General features: G+C 37.6%; 1 protein-coding gene across 2 annotated transcripts in view; it reads right to left on the reverse strand.

Moving 5' to 3' along the window:
* The window catches only part of XPO4 (exportin 4), a 124,411-nt gene that overhangs the window by 78,595 nt on the left and 27,265 nt on the right, over positions 1-18,551 (reverse strand). For both annotated transcript variants that reach the window (XM_008958510.6, XM_055097151.2), the window contains exons 2-3: positions 11,363-11,468; positions 5,470-5,611 (exon numbers count right to left, since the gene is read on the reverse strand). In XM_008958510.6, the coding sequence (XP_008956758.3) occupies positions 5,470-5,611; positions 11,363-11,468 (248 nt within the window). The remainder of the gene's footprint in view (positions 1-5,469; positions 5,612-11,362; positions 11,469-18,551) is intronic.

An 18,551-nucleotide genomic window follows, 5' to 3' on the forward strand; every position in this document is an offset into this window, starting at 1 on the left:
TTAGAATAAATAGCTAACATTTATTGAATGCTTACTATATGCAAGAATTTATATGAACTAGTTTCACAAATATTAACACATCTAATCCCCATGATACTACTACTATTATTCACTCCATTTAAAAATCAAATCAGAAGGCCGGGCGCGGTGGCTCACGCCTGTAATCCCAGCACTTTGGGAGGCCAAGGCAGGCGGATTACGAGGTCAGGAGATAGAGACCATCCTGGCTAACATGGTGAAACCCCGTCTCTACTAAAAAAAAAAAAAAAAAAAAAAATACAAAAAAAATTATCCAGGCGTGGTGGCAGGCACCTGTAGTTCCAACTACTAGGGAGGCTGAGGCAGGAGAATGGCATGAACCCGGGAGGCGGAGCTTGCAGTGAGCTGAGACTGCGCCACTGCACTCCAGCCTGGGCAACAGAGCGAGACTCCATCTCAAAAACAAACAAAAAAATCAAATCAGAAAATTAATGCACAAAGAAGTAATCTGCCCAATGCTGCAGAGTTAAGTGGCAGAAGTAGGGTGCAAATCCCTTTCTTGACCACTATGCTACACTTGCCTCTTTCATAAAGGGCATTGTGCATTTCACTGTATACAAATTTTAATTCAATTAAGAGGAAAAAATAAAAAAGAAAAAATTCTGTGCATGTAATGGGAAGTACACATTATTTATGTAATAGTCTACTACACAGCCTATAGTATTCTACCTATGCAGTATGCCAAAAACGTTTAACTTGAATCTAATCCACACTGTAGGGCATTCTACAAGATACAAATATCTGTGTCATGAAAGGCAAAAAAGAGCACACAATTATTCTAGATTAAAAGAGACATGACTAAATACACTGTATAATCTCTGGCTCACCTAGATTAAAAAAATAACCTACTATGCCTAAATAAAGCAAATATTAATAGATCTGAAGTGATAGACTGCAATACAAAAAAAAAAGTATAAAGGAAAAAGGATGTAAATATTATTCAGACATTTGGGAAACTCAGAATATGGAATCAGAATTGTTAGATCATAAAACTATGCCAATTATATCAAGAGTATTGAGATTATGCCTTCAGAAGAGACATGTTCAAGAACTTTAAGGCTAAAGTATCATGATGTCTGTGGCACTCTTGAATAGTTAAGGGTAAAAAATGTACATATACGTAAGAGAGAAATTAAATGTGACAAAATGTTAACTGAGCCTCTACTGGAAAAAGGGTGTGTTTACCACTACATTCTGGCCTGGGCAACACAGCAAGACTCTCTCTCTTAAAAAAAAAGGTTTGAGATAAAAAATATGTATGTAAGCCGGGTGTGGTGGCTCATGCCTGTAATCTTAGCACTTAGGGAGGTCAAGGAGGGCGGATCATGAGGTCATGAGTTCAAGACCAGCCTGGCCGACATGGTGAAACCCCGTCTCTACTAAAAATGCAAAAAATTAGCTGGGCATGGTGGCGCATGCTTGTAATCCCAGCTACTCCAGAGGCTGAGGCAGTAGAATCGCTGGAACACAGGAGGCGGAGGTTGCAGTGAGCCAAGATTGCGCCATTGCACTCTAGCCTGGGTGACAGAGCAAGACTTCGTCTCAAGAAAAAAGAAAAAAAGAAAAAATTTAAAAATATATATATGTGTGTGTGTGTGTGTGTGTGTGTGTGTGTGTGTGTGTGTGTATATATGTGAGCTATTTCAATGTGGAACCCTACAATCAACTCTACAATCAAACTAATTACTTTAGCTTCTAAATTATCAAAATGATTTTAAAATGAGATTAATTTGGGCCAGGTACGGTGGTTCATTCCTGCAATCCCAGCTCTTTGGGGTACTGAGGCAGGAGGACTGTTTGAGCTCAGGAGTTAGAGACCAGCCTGGGCAACACAGCAAGACCCTGTCTCAATTTAAAAAACTGAAAAGGAGGCTGGGCACGGTGGCTCACACCTGTAATCCCAGCACTTTGGGAGGCCAAGATGGGAAGATCATGAGGTCAAGAGATCAAGACCATCCTGGCCAACATGCTGAAACCATCTCTACTAAAAATACAAAAATTAGGCCAGGCACGGTGGCTCATACCTGTAATCCCAGCACTTTGGGAGGCTGAAGCGGGCGGATCACGAGGTCAGGAAATGGAGACCATCCTGGCTAACACAGTGAAACCCCGTCTCTACTAAAAATATAAAAAATTAGCCAGGCGTGGTGGTGGGCACCTGTAGTCCCAGCTACTCGGGAGGCTGAGGCAGGAGAATGGCGTAAACCCAGCAGGCGGAGCTTTCAGTGAGCGGAGATCATGCCACTGCACTCCAGCCTGGATGACAGACCGAGACTCCGTCTCAAAAAACAAACCAAAAAAAATACAAAAATTATCTGGGTGTGGTGGCATGCACCTCTAGTCCCAGCTACTCGGGAGGCTGGGGCAGGAGAATCGCATGAACCCAGGAGGCGGATGTTGCAGTGAGCAGAGATCACGCCACTGCACTCCAGCCTGGCAACAGAGCAAGGCTCTGTCTCAAAAAAAAATTAAAAAAAAAAAAAGAACAAAAAAAAAGGAAAAAAAAAGAATGAGATTATTTTGGATAATATAAGAGACCAGACACATATACATAATGAAAATTTATTACACATTTAAGTCTACCAAGGTCTCCAGAGTTCAGTGGTTCTCAGGTTGGGGAATGGGGACAAGGGGGAGAAAAGGCTATGACAACTAAACAGCTCCACAAAAAAGAACCGCTCTAGTTGACCTGAAGCTCCCCTGCTGGCCCTGACTCCGTAAGGTAGTCTGGTCCAGATGATGACAGCTGCAGCGGCGAAAGCTTTTACTCCCCACCAGGCACTGTGCTCAGAACAATCTCATCTAATCCTGACACCAACCATATGAGATGGGTACCAAGTCCCTGACCTACAGGTAAAACAGAATATTAAAGAGACTTTATGTTAGTTTCCCAAGGTCACATAAATAGACTGCTCTTCAGAAAACGCTAACATTTTAGGCCTAGAGGCCAAAAACAATTTTTTAACCTTCCCACATATAAACTTCTATAAACACAGAGGCCCTAAGGCTTATTTTCTTTTATTACATAAATATAAATAAATATGAAGGTTTTCTCAACTTGTGTTCAACAACAAGCACACTATCATAATTGATTTCAAAATATTTTCGTAGGGTAAAGAAAAATACCAAAACAAATATCATTTTAGAATTCAACAAAACACATACCTCTTCCATGGTTGCAATTGATAATATAAATTTTGATGTGTCTGAATTACATTGTGTGCAAAACAACGAACAAAATAATGGAACAAGCACTTGCTGACATTGTCAAGACCTCTACTCACCTGTACTTACCTTTCTTTATGTACAGAGGGGTCAAAAGACAAACAGTCCTGTCAGGTCTAGCAAATATGGTCAAATAAAAACAACAAAAGAGCAAACTAGTATCACATCCAAATGGACCCACCAAACAAAAAACAATCAATCAATCCAGCATGACAGAGAAAAGAAAGGTTTCAAACCAGGGACAAGACTTCCTTATTCTATGAAAACCAGAAAAAAACTAGCCATGTCCTCCTCACAAACATGTATATCCACTTATCTACAGGACACATTATCCACTAAACCTGCAACACTAATAGGGTACAGAACCTTTGCCTTTGTTCTCTCCTGTATTTTTTTTTTTTTTGTATGTAAGGCAGTTAGCAGTTAACAAAGTGCTAAAGTCATGTCAGTATTATTAAATATTATTAACTCAGACTGCCAGGGTACAGTCAACAGAAACAAATGCATGACAGTATGCTCTAAAATTAAAATTTTATGTGTATGTTTATTGCCATTAATCACCATTCCTAAGCACACACATTTCTGATTAAATAACAAAATTTTTTCTTTAATGACTTTGGAAATGAACATCTAAAGTATTCAATTGCACAAACAGTAAACATACAAGTGCATTGTCTATTCTTAAAAGAATACATGGTCTTTGGGGAACTTAACAAAAAAAGGTAAATAGTAAATCAAAAGTTATGTAGCTGATAGTTTTCCTCTTTTTTTTTTTTGTTTTTTTGTGTTTTTTTTTTGAGACGGAGTCCCACTCTGCCACCTAGGCTGGAGTGCAGTGGCTCGATCTTGGCTCACCACAACCTCTGCCTCCCAGGTTTGAGTAATTCTCCTGATTCAGCCTCCCAAGTAGCTGGGACTACAGGCATGCACTACCACGCCCGACTAATTTTTGTATTTTTAGTAGAGATGGGGTTTCACCATGTTGGCCAGGCTGGTCTTGAACCCTTGACCTCAAGTGAGCCACCCACCTCAGCCTCCCAAAGTGCTGGAATTATAGGCATGAGCCACCACATCAGGCCTCATATATTTTTTTTAATCATTCAAGAAATAAATGTACATAATTTTGTAAAATGTTTAAGCAATACAGATATGTATAAAAAGAAAATTTACTTTCACCTCATTCCTCAAAACTCATCCTATTTTCAATGGAAGCTACTTAAAGATTTTGGAACTTCTTAATAGAACCTCTTCTATGCACATTTCTCTCTTTTTTTTTTTTTTTTTTTTTTTTTTGAGAAGGAGTCTTGCTCTGTCACCAGGCTGGAGTGCAGTGATGCAATGATCTCGGCTCACTGCAACCTCTGCCTCCCAGGTTAAAGCAATTCTCTTGCCTCAGACTCCCGAGTAGCTGGGACTAGAGGCGTGTGCCACCACACCCAGCTAATTTTTGTATTTTTAGCATAGACGGGGTTTCCGCATATTGGCCAGGATCGTCTTGATCTCTTGACCTCGTGATCTGCCTGGCTTGGCCTCCCAAAGTGCTGGGATTACAGGTGTGAGTCACCACGCCCAGCCCTCTATGCACATTTCTATGTACACATATATGTAACATTTGATTTGTTAGTGGTACTTAGCTTCTTCCCTCTCCCCTGTTTTAGGATACTCACCTGTGTTATATCAATACTTACCATTTTTCACCTCTACTAAGCATCAAAAGAACAAGTAAATATAAAGGTTCTTCATCTAATCTAAGGTCAACTTTTATTTATAACTAAGTTCTTCACAACTCAACAACAACAACAAAAAACTAATATCCAACACAACCTTTTCAAAGAAACAAAAGATAGTACCAAAAGCTTAAATAAAAGGTATTATTTCATTAAGCACCAAAACTACCTACAATCATGTGTATACAAGTGTTTAAAATATGAGCCCCACACAGAACTTAACCTTAAACATCTATAGCTTTTTAAATTTTTTTTCTTTTTTTGTACTTAGTAGAGACGGGGTCTCACTATGTTGCCCAGACTGATCTCAAACTCCTGGGCTCAAGGAGATCCTCCCTCTCAGCCTCCCAAAGTGGAGATTATAGGTGTGAGCCACTATACCCACCCAAAAGTTTTTAAAATGCAAACAAAAAAAGCTCTAAAAAGATACACATAAGCTCAGCAAAAGTATTTCAGCAGTCCCCCTCCATGTACTTACTTGGGCCTTTGTAAGACATAGGTTAAAAGGAATGTTCGCAGAGACTCGATGCTACCTTTTTCCAAGAGAATCCACTCTCGGACAACTGCTTCCATTATGGCTGTGGCAGCTTGAAAAAGGACATAGTCCACTTTACTAGTTTCTGAGGAGAAAATTAAAAACTTTATTTAAACAATAATTCATTTTACCTTGAACATTTTGCATTTATTAATTTTAAAACAGAACTTTTCAGACAAGGAATAAGATGGTTACCTGTTCTTTTTTTTATCCAGTGACCTTGCTCTAGCACCACAAAGAGGTTAGTTCCTCTCAGAAGACACCTCAGGCAGGTGGCAGCTAATCACCGATCACAATTTTCACAAACTTTCCTCACCTCTCTTCAACTGTTACTTCCAAAGCATGAAGAACTAAAAAATAACACAGCTTTAAAAAAAATAAAAATAAAAATATAAAGCAATCAGAAAATTTCCTAAGATTCTCACCCTGTGCAAAACAGAACTTTGTATCTGAAAAACATTTTAATAAACTAGTCATTGAACATTACTACCTGTGATGAGCCATGCTGTTAAAATATTTCATTTTTAAGTATTAAGCTTTCAGCAGGATGACCCATCTCCAATAGCAAGTTCAGAAATAAAAACAATCATGTTTAGGTTTTCTTTCTCAAAATATAAAAAACAATATAAGTCACATTTACACAAGGTGAGAAGTGCTTGTGAATTTTCTGATTGCAGTACTGATCAAACTGAGTAAAATCCCAAAGCTACACTTAGAAAGACCCAGCCTTAGCTAGCAAGTTATAGTATCTGATCTAAAATCTAAATCAGGGGAGAAAAAATAGAAAATTAACACACTTTAAAAATGTTTTATATTAATTTTCTATTTTTTCCTTTATTCACCAATACCACTACAATCAGTTTCCCAAATAGCATTATCAACAGGGAGAAACAGTTGAAATGAAGTCAAGAAAAAGCAGAAATTTTCTGAGGCTCTAAAAAATAACCATCATGTGAAATCCATGAAAAGCTCATGATTAGACTCCAGATTATTTGCCAAGATCACTGGACATGTATATCTGAAAGCCATGAGAAATTATCTCTAGGCATAGACTGGCACCTTCAAGAATATATCAGAAGAGCATGAAGATATATACAGTCAAGCACACCATTTTCTCTCCTATTCAAGCTCAGGTCATTTAAAAATCTTACAAGTGTTCTTGACACATTTAGCTATAAAAATGTATGAGAAAAGGTGTACCCTATATAAATTCCTATCGTATTAGACTACTACACAGGAGTTTTGATCATACCAAAACCACTAAGAGAAACCAATCTGAACCTTTTTTTAAAGTTTTGATTATTCTATGCTATCTTAACATGAACTCTAATTGAGATGATAATCAGAATTGATACAAATTTAGAAACTTTAAAATATAATAAATAATTAAAATAAAGGAATAGCTTCTAAAAATGTGAACCTATTAGAAAAGATGTGTTTAAAACTCTAGGAGTTAAAAAAAAAAAAGGGGACCCAGTTCCATCTATTTAGATCACTTAAAGAGAAATATGGTACTGTCTCATAAAGGTAATTCAAATAATCTCTCATTATAAACCTCTTCTTAAAGAAAATGATGTTTGTTTGCCTATCTTCATTTTCTACTGCAATAGTAAAAATTTTAAGGACAAGAAACCGGAAATTCTTAACCATGGATTTCAACAATGAAGCAAAATCTAAGGTATTCTCAGAATTTTAGTTATAGAACTCCGAAGACCATCTAAATCAATTCCTCCATTTTACAGGAGCTGAAGGATGCCCCAAGAGATAGAGAGGAAACTGAGGTCACATGGCTGGTAAATGTTCCTTGAGCAATACTAATCTACCCTGAAACACACATGCCACTGAAGATAGAGCGAATAAGCACTTTCATTGTTAATGATCACTGAAACATTCCTAACTATTTGTTTTTACATCCAAGCCTTTTTCTGCCCTTTGGAGGTGGGTGGGTGTTGGATATGAGGGGGCAGTTATAGAAGATGAATATTCAAAATTTTCAAGACACAAAAGTTTCTTAATTCTTTTTCTTAGACCTCTGCATGGTATTAGATGATGATCTCTAAATGACTACTCCCATAAGAAGCTGACTCTAAGAATGGAGGAATAAAAAAAAAAAAAAAGCCAAATTCCTAATTTAAAAGAAGAAATTCTCCTAAACTAATAAATTACCCTTTCTCATAAAAACCATTATTAGCTGTCATAAATTTAACTTATACATAGTAGAAATATGCAAGAGATGCTAGAAGGTACTCTCGAAGCCTACCAGTATGAAATTAGAACTTCACAAATACATATGAGCTTTACTTTCGCTCTCTGTTATAAAGATGCCTGAAACTACAGGGTTTTCATGAAGAACTCACAATTCATCTAGCATTTTTTTTTTTTTTTTTTTTTGAGATGGAGTTTTGCTCTTGTTGCTGAGACTAGAATGCAATGGCGCGATCTCGGCTCACCACAACCTCTGCCTCCCGGGTTCAAGTGATTCTCCTGCCTCAGCCTCCCGAGTAGCTGGGAATACAGGCATGCGCCACCACACCGGCTAATTTTGTATTTTTAGTAGAGACAGAGTTTTTCCATGTTGGTCAGGTTGGTCTCAAACTCCCAACCTCAGGTGATCCACCCACCTCAGCCTCCCAAAGTGCTGGGATTACAGGTGTGAGCCACCACACCCGGCCTCATCTAGAATTTCTAAACTACTTCTGGGAAGATCTGCCACTGACTAGGACACTGTCCAGAGAATAAATTATTTTAGGTCACTTTAGCAAAATGCTTTCATTTGCTACCACAGTAACTTTCTTTAATAATAATTATGTAAATAAAATTCATTTGAATTTTGTCAGCCATCTGAAACTAAACAGAAACATGAAGACAAAAGTTAAAGTTAATAATACAGGAAAAGCACTACATTCTGACCAAAAAGTTTTTTTAAAAAAGAAAAAACCCCGGTAGTGAAGCCACAGATATACAGCTACTACAATCAACTCTCTGGCCTTAAGTATTTCTGTCCAAAGCACAGGCAATATAAGCTCCAAGTCTACTCTTTCACTCAGTGATACCTATGCCCACCAACTAATGACAAAAAGTCTCAGATGGAAGATGATTTATTAATTCCCAGTGACTGACAGCACTACTAAGGAAACAATTTTCCAGAGATGTAAAAGTTTACTAGTTTAACTGACTTTTTGGTGGTTTATTATTTTGTTTTGTTTTGGCACTTGTGAGATCAGAAGTGAAAGAAATCCATTTCTCCCTGAGAAAGAGCAAAAGAATGCCACAAAGTTAGCTCCAGAAGAAGTAAACCAATCCCTCACAGTTCTTGATTATTTCTTTAACAAGAACAGAACTCACTTGTTTTTTTTAAAGGAACATTTGATCCTAAAAAAATTTAAATTACTAAGTGCCAAAGACTTCTGAAGTGAAGAAGTCTAAAAGTGCTCTTCTGACAAAATGCACAAGCATGCCACATGCATGCACAGATACATACACCACACACACACACAGAAAAGAGCAAAGAAAATAAAAACTAGAATGAAAACAAAAGGATAAGAAGAGAAAGAAATGAGGAAAAATGAGCAACATATAAAACTCAAGTTAGAAGTGAGAAGGAAGAATTTTAAGAGGCCAGAAAAGGGAAGCATCAAAGAAAGTCTCCCCTTTAGTAGAATATATTACCCAGACCTTCTATAAAAATGACACATAATGCCTAAACAAGAATGTGAAAATTCTGAACTGCGATTGACTGCCACTTGTATGAGAAGTCTTCTTAGAGGAATTTACCCTTCTGTGCTGGTGGCAACTGAATAAGGAGTGAAAAGATTTTCTGTGAAGTTTAGATGTAAACATTAATGTAACACAGGGCTTTGCAGTACATTAATGATTATGCTTGTAATACATGCACTCCACCTTTTAAATAGTCAGTGTCTCAAAACCCAAACTCATTTTAAAAGCATGGCCAGAACTAGCAATACTACTCTTTAGAAAATTTTATCAGGAAAACAAAAGTATTCCAAAACAAGCTCAATCATAACAAAGCAACAATACTTCATAAAATATACATATTCTAAAAAGGAAAGAATGGTATAAACAAATACACTCTAATAAAATACTTGTAAGTTAGATCAACTATTTCCCAACTAGTGTACAATGACACTGAATTCCAATAGAAAGTCAGATGAAACACTGATGGAATCCTAGTCAATGTCGTTAAGGCATATGCCATGAAAACCAGACTCAAATTATTTTAGGTTAATAGTTTAACACAACGGTTTTCTAAATCTATTAATGCTGAACAATTTCAAGGCAGTAAGGATGAATTAATGCTCCCTTAAACTCTTTATGCCGTTTAGTTTTGCTTCCTTTAACATTGAGTTAAATATCCTCCACAGGTATATGTTAAATCTTCTTAGTGCCAGAAACGAATCCACACAACTATAAAAGCTGACCACTGAAATAAGTAAATTAATTAAAATGGCTTCAGTGAGAATTTAAAAGGTAGTTGTTGAACCTGTTCCTCTGCTAAGACCTAACTCCTAAATGAGACAGCCACCTTCACCACTGCTGCTAGTTCCTTGCAAACACAGAACACAGCATTTTTAAAGCCGATTACATTTTTTAAAAGCTGTTTAAAATCAAGTATATGGCCATGACATTTACCTCACTGTTCACAAAGTGCTTTTACATAATGAAAAGTAATTACATTTTCACCTCACGAAACAATTTAAGATAGCAAATCCATTAAGGCAAATGGTATCGTTATTGCCATAAGGCAGATGAAAAAGAGGCCCAGGGAGGTGAACTGACTTCCTCAAGGTGCACCACTGGCACCTAGATGTCATAGTTGCTACATCAGCACTCTTTCCACTACAATTGAACAACTCTCTTCCATAAGTCCTTATATGTAAAGCATTTTTAACACATAACTTTAATTGTAGTTTATTTCAATCTGGAAACCAGCCTATTGGTAGCTATAGATAAGCCTTACTAAAAGCACAAGAATAAAAGTCAGATGTTCTAGTTCCTAATACTCAACTAACCAATTTTATGGTCACAGATGACTCAAGTAGCCTACCAGAGCCTTACAAAAGATGGCTCCCACTAAAAAAATCAGCCAGCAGTAATCAGCTTATAAAATAACAATAACCAATGAAGTCTCTCTTACTATTATTGAAAAATATCTAAGGGACAGATGGCACATCATATATAACTCTTAGAAAATGCCATCTTTGGATAAGAGTTATATTTCTTGTGATTCTTTTAGAAGAAATCTTTTCCGTACATGTCAGACATAAGATACTCATAAAACATATTTGACAAAAGTAAAAATCGGTGCTTTATTTTAGGATACATAGTGATACCCTACGCAGAAATGACTGATATTCATTAAGCAAGCTGAGTACAAACTAAATGGTTAAAAAAAAAAAAAAAAACTATGGAAAACAACTAAAAGAAAATGTAGAAATCTCCAAAAACAATCTCAATTTTAAAACTAAGACTGGGCTAAAAGATATTATAGTACATACCCTGTAATAAATGACATTTGAAAACTGAAAAAATACTAAATTTTTCTCTTTACTATTAACAGCCTTCATGTTATGGTCAATAATAAAACAAATTAGGAACACAATATCTACGGGGAAAAAATCCAAAGTAAAAACAAAGTTTCCCGTCTGGCTTTACAGAATATCTTTAAAGCTACTCCAGTAGAATGATTATTAATTTAAATAACTGTAACTACACAAACCAGGTTTTTAAAAAGGCATTTAAAATAGCTAATGTTTAAGACAGCAAACCCAGATCTGATTATGCCAAAATACTTTATATTTTTTAAGTGAATACTTACCCAAAATATGCTTGCAAACTGCAAATGGTGATTTTGATTTCCTAAATGATAAGAATATGTGCTCTGCATGCTGGCGTTGTTCATTATTGACCATGGAAGGTGGTGCCTTGAGAGTTAAAAACAAGAACAGATACGCTTATCTAATGACAAAGCTTAAACAATATCAATATTTTTACCCACAAGAACAGAAAATGCCTTCACTTTTGGGGGGCAAGAGGAACAAATTCTTGCTTAACTTTTTAAGGAATATAGTATAAAACTTGATAATAAATGTTTAAAACATGGTTTCAGAAAAAAGGAAAAAATTCCTGGCAAGGTTTGGGTCAGAATCCTTTAAAGGTTTTTTAAAAACCTGCATTTTAGAAAAACAGATACTTATCTAACATTTTTGGGGGCTTTTAACAATTAGTTGACTTATTATCACCTTTTATTCCAAAATATACCACTTGGACTAACTTGACCTAGTTCAAATAACTTCAAAATTCTTCAATACTGGGGATATTGAATCCAAGTTACTAAAAATCAGTTTCCAAAAGCAATCCTTTAAGACACAGGATCAAATATTATTTCACCTCAAGTTTTCTAAAATCACTATCAAACCAGAAAAATTTAGGAAGAGTTAAAGTTTGGAATTTATGAAATGTATTTCTGAATAATAAATTAATCACTCAAAAAAATCTAGACTTCTCTCTTAACAAAAACAATTTCTAAAGTCTGCCCAAGTTTTTAAATACCATTTTGGTGTAACAATCGTTCTTCTAAAGATAATAATCTTCTGAGCCAGATCTACCTAAAATGTACATTCCTGTTACATGGTTTGGTTAACTTTTAACCTATTAAGACTTACAAATACTTAATTTGGGAAAGGGGGCTGGAGGTAGATGGCAGGAAAATAAACCTTTATTATTCAAACCATTGAATAAAGAGGGCAACTCATAATTTCAATTATATTAAATAATCTAGATGATGAAAAATGTTACAATCAATTATATTAGATCAACACTCATTATAAATTATATCAATTATGCAACATTAGTCACTAATTTCAGTCAAAATAATAATAAAAAAAAAGTTATTCACCCAGGAAAAATTAACTACTGTGAATCTCTGGCTTCAGAGAATTCTTATAATTAGCTAAAGCCAGTTCAGACTACTATTCCTAATCATATAGCACCCTCTACAGTTCTCTAAATAAAAATGAAAATACTTCCATTAAAGAACTGTGTTGGCTGGTCCCAGTCGCTCATGCCTGTAATCCTAGCACTTTGGGAGGCCAAGGCGGGAGGATAATTTGAGATCAGGAATTTGAGACCAGCTGGGCAACATGGTGAAACCCAGTCTCTACTAAAAATATGAAAATATTAGCCGGGTGTGGTGGTGCACACCTCCCAGCTACTCAGAGGCAGAAGCATGAGAATCGCTTGAACCCGGGAGGCAGAGGTTGCAGTGAGCTGATATGGCGCCACTGCACTCTAGCCTGGGGGAAGGAGTCTCAAAAAAAAAGAATTGTGTTAAATTCTTTAACACTTCTTTAAAAAGAATTTTGAGCGTGGTGGCTCACACCTGTAATTCCAGCACTTTAGAAGGCCGAAGAGTACAGGTCACCTGGGGTCAGGAGTTCGAGACCAGCCTGGCCAACATGGTGAAACCCCGTCTCTACTAAAAATACAAAAAATTTAGCCAGGCATGGTGGTGCACACCTGTAAATCCCAGCTACTTAGGAGGGTGAAGCACGAGAATCACTTGAACCCAGGCAGCAGAGGTTGCAGTGAGCTGAGATCCCGCTGCTGCACTCCAGCCTGGACAACAAAGCCAGACTCCATCTCAATTTAAAAAAAAAAAAATTTACTAATAAAACTGTGAGGGCTGGGTGCGGTGGCTCATGCCCGTAATCCCAACACTTTGGGAGATCGAGGCGGGTAGATCACCTGCCTGGCCAACACGGTGAAACCCCATCTCTACTAAAAATACAAAAATGAGTCGGGCTCAGTGGCAGGAGCCTGTAATCCCAGCTACTAGGGAGGCTGAGGCAAGAAAATCGCTTGAACACAGGAGGCAGAGGTTGCAGTGAGTCAAGATCGCGCCACTGCACTAGAGCCTAGGTGACAGAGTAAGACTCTGCCTCAAAAAAAAAAAAAACTGAACAGCAAAAACTATATTCTAGAAGTATTTTTGTCTTTCCATTTTCAAATTATTTTGTTTGCTTTTTGTGTTTTTTGTCTGTTTTGGAGACAGCCTCACTCTGTTGCCCAGACTGGAGTACAGTAGCATGATCACAGCTCACTGCAGCCTCAACCTCCAGGGCTCAAGTAATCCTCCTGCCTCAGTCTCCTCAGTAGCTGGGACTACAGGCATGCGCCAAGCCCAGCTAATTTTTGTATTTTTTGTAGACATGGGGTCTCACTATGCTGCCCAGGCTGGCCTCCAACTCCTGTACCTCAGTGATCTGCCTGCCTTGGCCTCCCAAAGTGCTAGGATTATGGGTGTAAGCCATCGTGCCCAGCCAATTTTCAAATTTTTTTATTCCCACCACCTTTTCTAGTTCAACAAGATGAGTTTGTGGGGTTTTTGTTTTATTGCTTTGTTTTGTTTTCCTGAGACGGAATCTCACTCTGTTGCCCATGCTGGAATGCAGGGGCATGATCTCAGCTCACTGCAACCTCCGCCTCGGCCTCCCAAAGTGCTGGGATCACAGGCATGAGCCACCGTGCCCAGTCTTTTTTGTTTTGTTTTTTAAAACAGAGTGTCACTCTGTCGTCCAGGCTGGAGTGCAGTGGCATGATCATAGTTCACTGTAACCTCAAACTCTTGGGCTCAAGGGATCCTCCCGCCTTTGCCTCTTCCGTAACTGGGACTACAGGGGCATGCCACCACACAGGGCTAATTTTAAAATTTTTGTAGAGGGTAGACACCATGGCTCATGCCTGTAATCCCAGCACTCTGGATTACAAAATCCCAAAGTCTGCTGACATTACTGACTCTGTGTATGGCATAGAGTAAACACTACTACCCATGTTATACTGCTACAAATACGAATCTATGAGTTCCTCAAGCAATTTCTGGATCATACATTCTTTCTTATCATCCTTAAAAAGCACAACATATCCATAATTGTGCAAATTAATATGCTAGTTATTCTACAAACAAAAATTGTCTAAAGTTAATCCAAAAGACATCCTCATATCCACATATACTTAAGCTACTAGAAAGAACAGGTCTGAATATATTAATATAATGAAGATGATATTCTATTTATGTCAGATTTTAGAAATAGTAAAGTATAATCTAAAAGTTGTTTTATATTAACCACCTGGTTAAATATTATCATACAAACAATAAAATTATCAAGTCAATATATTAAATGGCAGGATGGTAGTCACTTTAGTTTTCTACAACCAAAATTTTAAATTCCTTCTTGAAATCTACTTGGCAATGGTTTCCAAATGGCAAGCTATCTGCACCAGACAGTCCGGGAAACCTTTTAAAACTGGCAAATAGATTTCCAACCCCAAAAGATTCAACAGGCTGGGAGTCAAAACCAAAAATACACATTTTTCCCTCAAAGCTCCCCAAGTGGTACTGACCCATAAAACTCCCCACTGTCAAACTCCTTACCCTTCAAAAATCTTAAGTTATCCTTCAAAAATCTGCTTCCATCTCTCCTTCCTTCATCAACCTTCACTCACCTTTCCCCAGTTGTCCAAGCACAACTAACATCTCTATTTCATCTCACATAACACATTGCTTGTCCATCTCTATTACCCAACTTAGCATAATGGACTACAAACCTTTATTTGCTGCCCCCTACCCTTCCTTTTATTATTTCTCTGACACCAGGGACTATTTCTCTCTAAATTCCTAGGGCCTACCACATACAAAAGAGAGAGGCATTTAATAGTAACTAACATTTATTGAGCATTTAGGATACGAGGCATTATTTTAGATAGATACATACACACGAAAGAAAGAAGAAAGACAGGAAGGAGGAGGGAAGTTGGAAGGTAATCTCACTAATCCTAACAACTCTATGGGAGGAAATATTATTATCCCCATTTTACAGATGAGGAAACTGAGGTATGTAAAGAATAAGTAATTTGCCCAATGTCACACTATTAGTAAGAAGCAGAGCTGAAAATTAAACCCAGGTAGTATGACTCCAGAGTCTTAACTCTTAACAGAAACTACACTTACATAGCTCAAATTTATGTAAGACTCATCATTCTTAAGGCTGTCTGGTAGAAAAGAAAAAAATCTTCCCTAAAAGTTTTCCTCCAGGACCCAATACAGACATTAAAGTGTTTTGCATAGCCTGTGAAGCTTCAGTAAACAAAGAGTAATAAAGGGGCTTTTTGAATTCCCTGTTTACGTTCTCATCATTGCCACTACAGTAAAGCTTAAAAAGGCTTCACACTTCAGAGATGGAATCCCATAAATCAGAAGGATTGGAAGCAATAGGAGGTGGTAGTAGAGACCCGTGACCATTCCAAGGATCTTCAAAAAAAAAAAAAAAAAAAAAAACAAGGATGGGAAAAAACTGAGATTTGTTTCCAGAGTTGGAGCTCACAAATTCCTAACTCAATAGACTGGGGTTTCTAGCCCCAACCCTCAGCATGACCCTCCAAGCCCAGCTCAGTTGCCTTCAGTTCACAAAATCTCCTGGAGAACACCATCAGGGTTCTAGGGGCATCCAAAATTAGAACTCTAAAGATTACTTACTAATGAATAGATTAACTGACATATTTCAAGGAGAGACAGAGAGACACCAAAATATCTAAATGGTTTCTATTCAAAGAGTATTTTTCAGGGCTGACTATATGCCAAGCACCATGCCAGAAACTAGGGATACTAAAGGAAGGGAAAAAGCCCTGTCCTTATGGAATTCTATTAGGAAACACAGGCACTAAACAGTCACATAAATAATTCATGAGTCTATAATTTCTGCCTGCACTGACTCATTTTGGCTTCTTCCTCTATCGTGTTACTAATCCTTTCCTCAAAAGAGTCAGGAATCCCAATTGTCAAATCCTACAAATCCCACAGCACCTTTCTTTTTTTGAGACAGAGTCACTCTGTTACCCAGGCTGGAGTGCAGTGGCACAATCTCGGTTCACTGCAACCTCCGCCTCCCAGGTTCAAGCAATTCTCATGCCTCAGCTCGTCCAGTAGCTGGGACTACAGGCACGCACCACCATGCGCCCAGCTAATTTTCTACAGGACCTTTAGACTCTTCTTTTCCCTGGGCAGCAATAATTGTAAAATTGTAACTTTTTTACTACTATTAACAACAACATCTACTACTTATTTGCCAGGCAGAGGGCTAAATACTTTACATGCATTATCTCATTTAATCCCCAAAACATCTCTGTAGGAATTATTTCCCCTCTTTTACATCTGGAGAAAAAAGGATTCAGAAATTGTTGCATGCCCAAGATGACAAAGTTAGTAAGTATCATAACCAGAATTTGACCTTAGGTCTGCATGACATTAAAGCCCATGCTTTGAACCTCCTTAAGTATTATTGCTGGCGACACACAGTTGGGTAGACTAACATCTCTCAGATACCTAGTAGAGAAATCTGAATAATATTCTTGGCTTACTATACATATCATTTATAGGACCAATAAAAAACACGAAAATGTGAGAATATTAAAGTCAAACTGAAAATCTGGCATTACTGGTAGATATGAAATAAGCTACAAAACTAGAAAAGAACACATGTTCAACTCATATCATAGAGCTCATTTAAGGATTTCTTAGGTTTAATTTCTTGTTTATCTTTGACAGAGACAGACGGTGCTATGATTCAAATCTGTTCGCCAAAACCCATGTTAAAATTTAATTGCCATTGTAACAGTATTGGGAGATGGGGCCACGATTAGGTGATTAGGTCATGAGGGTTTGGCCCTTATTAATAGACTAATGCCAACTAACTCAAGAGTGGGGTCCTGATAAAAGGTTAAATTAGGCCCTATTTCTCTTTCTCTCTCTCTCTCGCTCATGCTCACTTGTCCTTCTGCAACAGGATAACACAGCTAGAAGGCCCTCATCAGATGCCGGCACCATGCTCTTGGACTTCCCAGCTCCAGAACCATGAACCAAATCAACTTCTGTTCTTGGCTGGGTGCAGTGGCTCACGCCTGTAATCCTAGCACTTTGGGAGGCCGAGGCGGGTGATCACCTGAGGTCAGGAGTTCGAGACCAGCCTGACCAACATGGTGAAATCCCATCTCTACTAAAAATACAAAAATTAGCTGGGCATGATGGCAGGTGCCTATAATCCCAGCTACTCAGGAGGCTGAGGCAGGAGAATCGCTTGAAACCCAGGAGGTGGAGGTAGCAGTGAGCCAAGATCGCAGCACAGCACTCCAGCCTGGGGGACAAAGTGAGACTCCGTCTCAAAAAAAAAAAATTCTGTTCTTTATAAATTACCCAGTTTGTAGTATTCTGTTATTGCAGCAGAAAATTGACTAAGACAGATGGTTTAATAGTCTAATTAGAAAACGATAGATGTACCAACCAAAAACATAAATACTGGTAGTCTTTGACTCATTCACTAAAAATTTTAAGTTAGTGATAAAAATTTGCTCAACTTTCAGTTTTCCCTCCATAATCTTTCCTTACTTTTTGGAGGTTACCAGTGATCCTATCTAAATTTAAATCCATTAACACAAAATGAAACATTTTGTTAAATTAAATTTGCCATAACAATATTTCATAATATTCCACAAAGAGTACTATAAATTTCAGGTTTTGGGCCTTTCTAGCAAAACAAATTTGAGAGTCACTGCCCTAAGTAATCCCTGTCTCCCTAGCAAAGCTACCCTTTCAAATTTGAAAGATGTCCTTTCAAAAAAAGCCTTCTAGTATAAGCTCCTTTACATATCTTCCCTTTTAAAGTCTCTTTTCCTCCCAATGTTCTTCCTCTATCACCTTCTCCAATTTCTTGCAAAATATTCCCTCCTCCATAACTGCCTCTTAAATCTATGTCCTCCTCTCTCACATAAAGCCTCGGTTCCTTCTTTGTCTTTCCTCTCCTTCTTATCTTAAAAGTTGTCCTTAGCAGTGGTCCCTTCCGTTTACAAACAGGCCTGCCCTATCTCAAAAACCCCTTTACACAATCTCAGGGCTACAGAACCAGAAAGACCTGGTTTCTAATCCCATTTCTGTAGCACACTAGTTGGGAAACCTG

The sequence above is a fragment of the Pan paniscus genome, chromosome 14 (assembly GCF_029289425.2).
Source record: "Pan paniscus chromosome 14, NHGRI_mPanPan1-v2.0_pri, whole genome shotgun sequence".
In the NCBI taxonomy this organism is placed as follows: domain Eukaryota; kingdom Metazoa; phylum Chordata; class Mammalia; order Primates; family Hominidae; genus Pan; species Pan paniscus.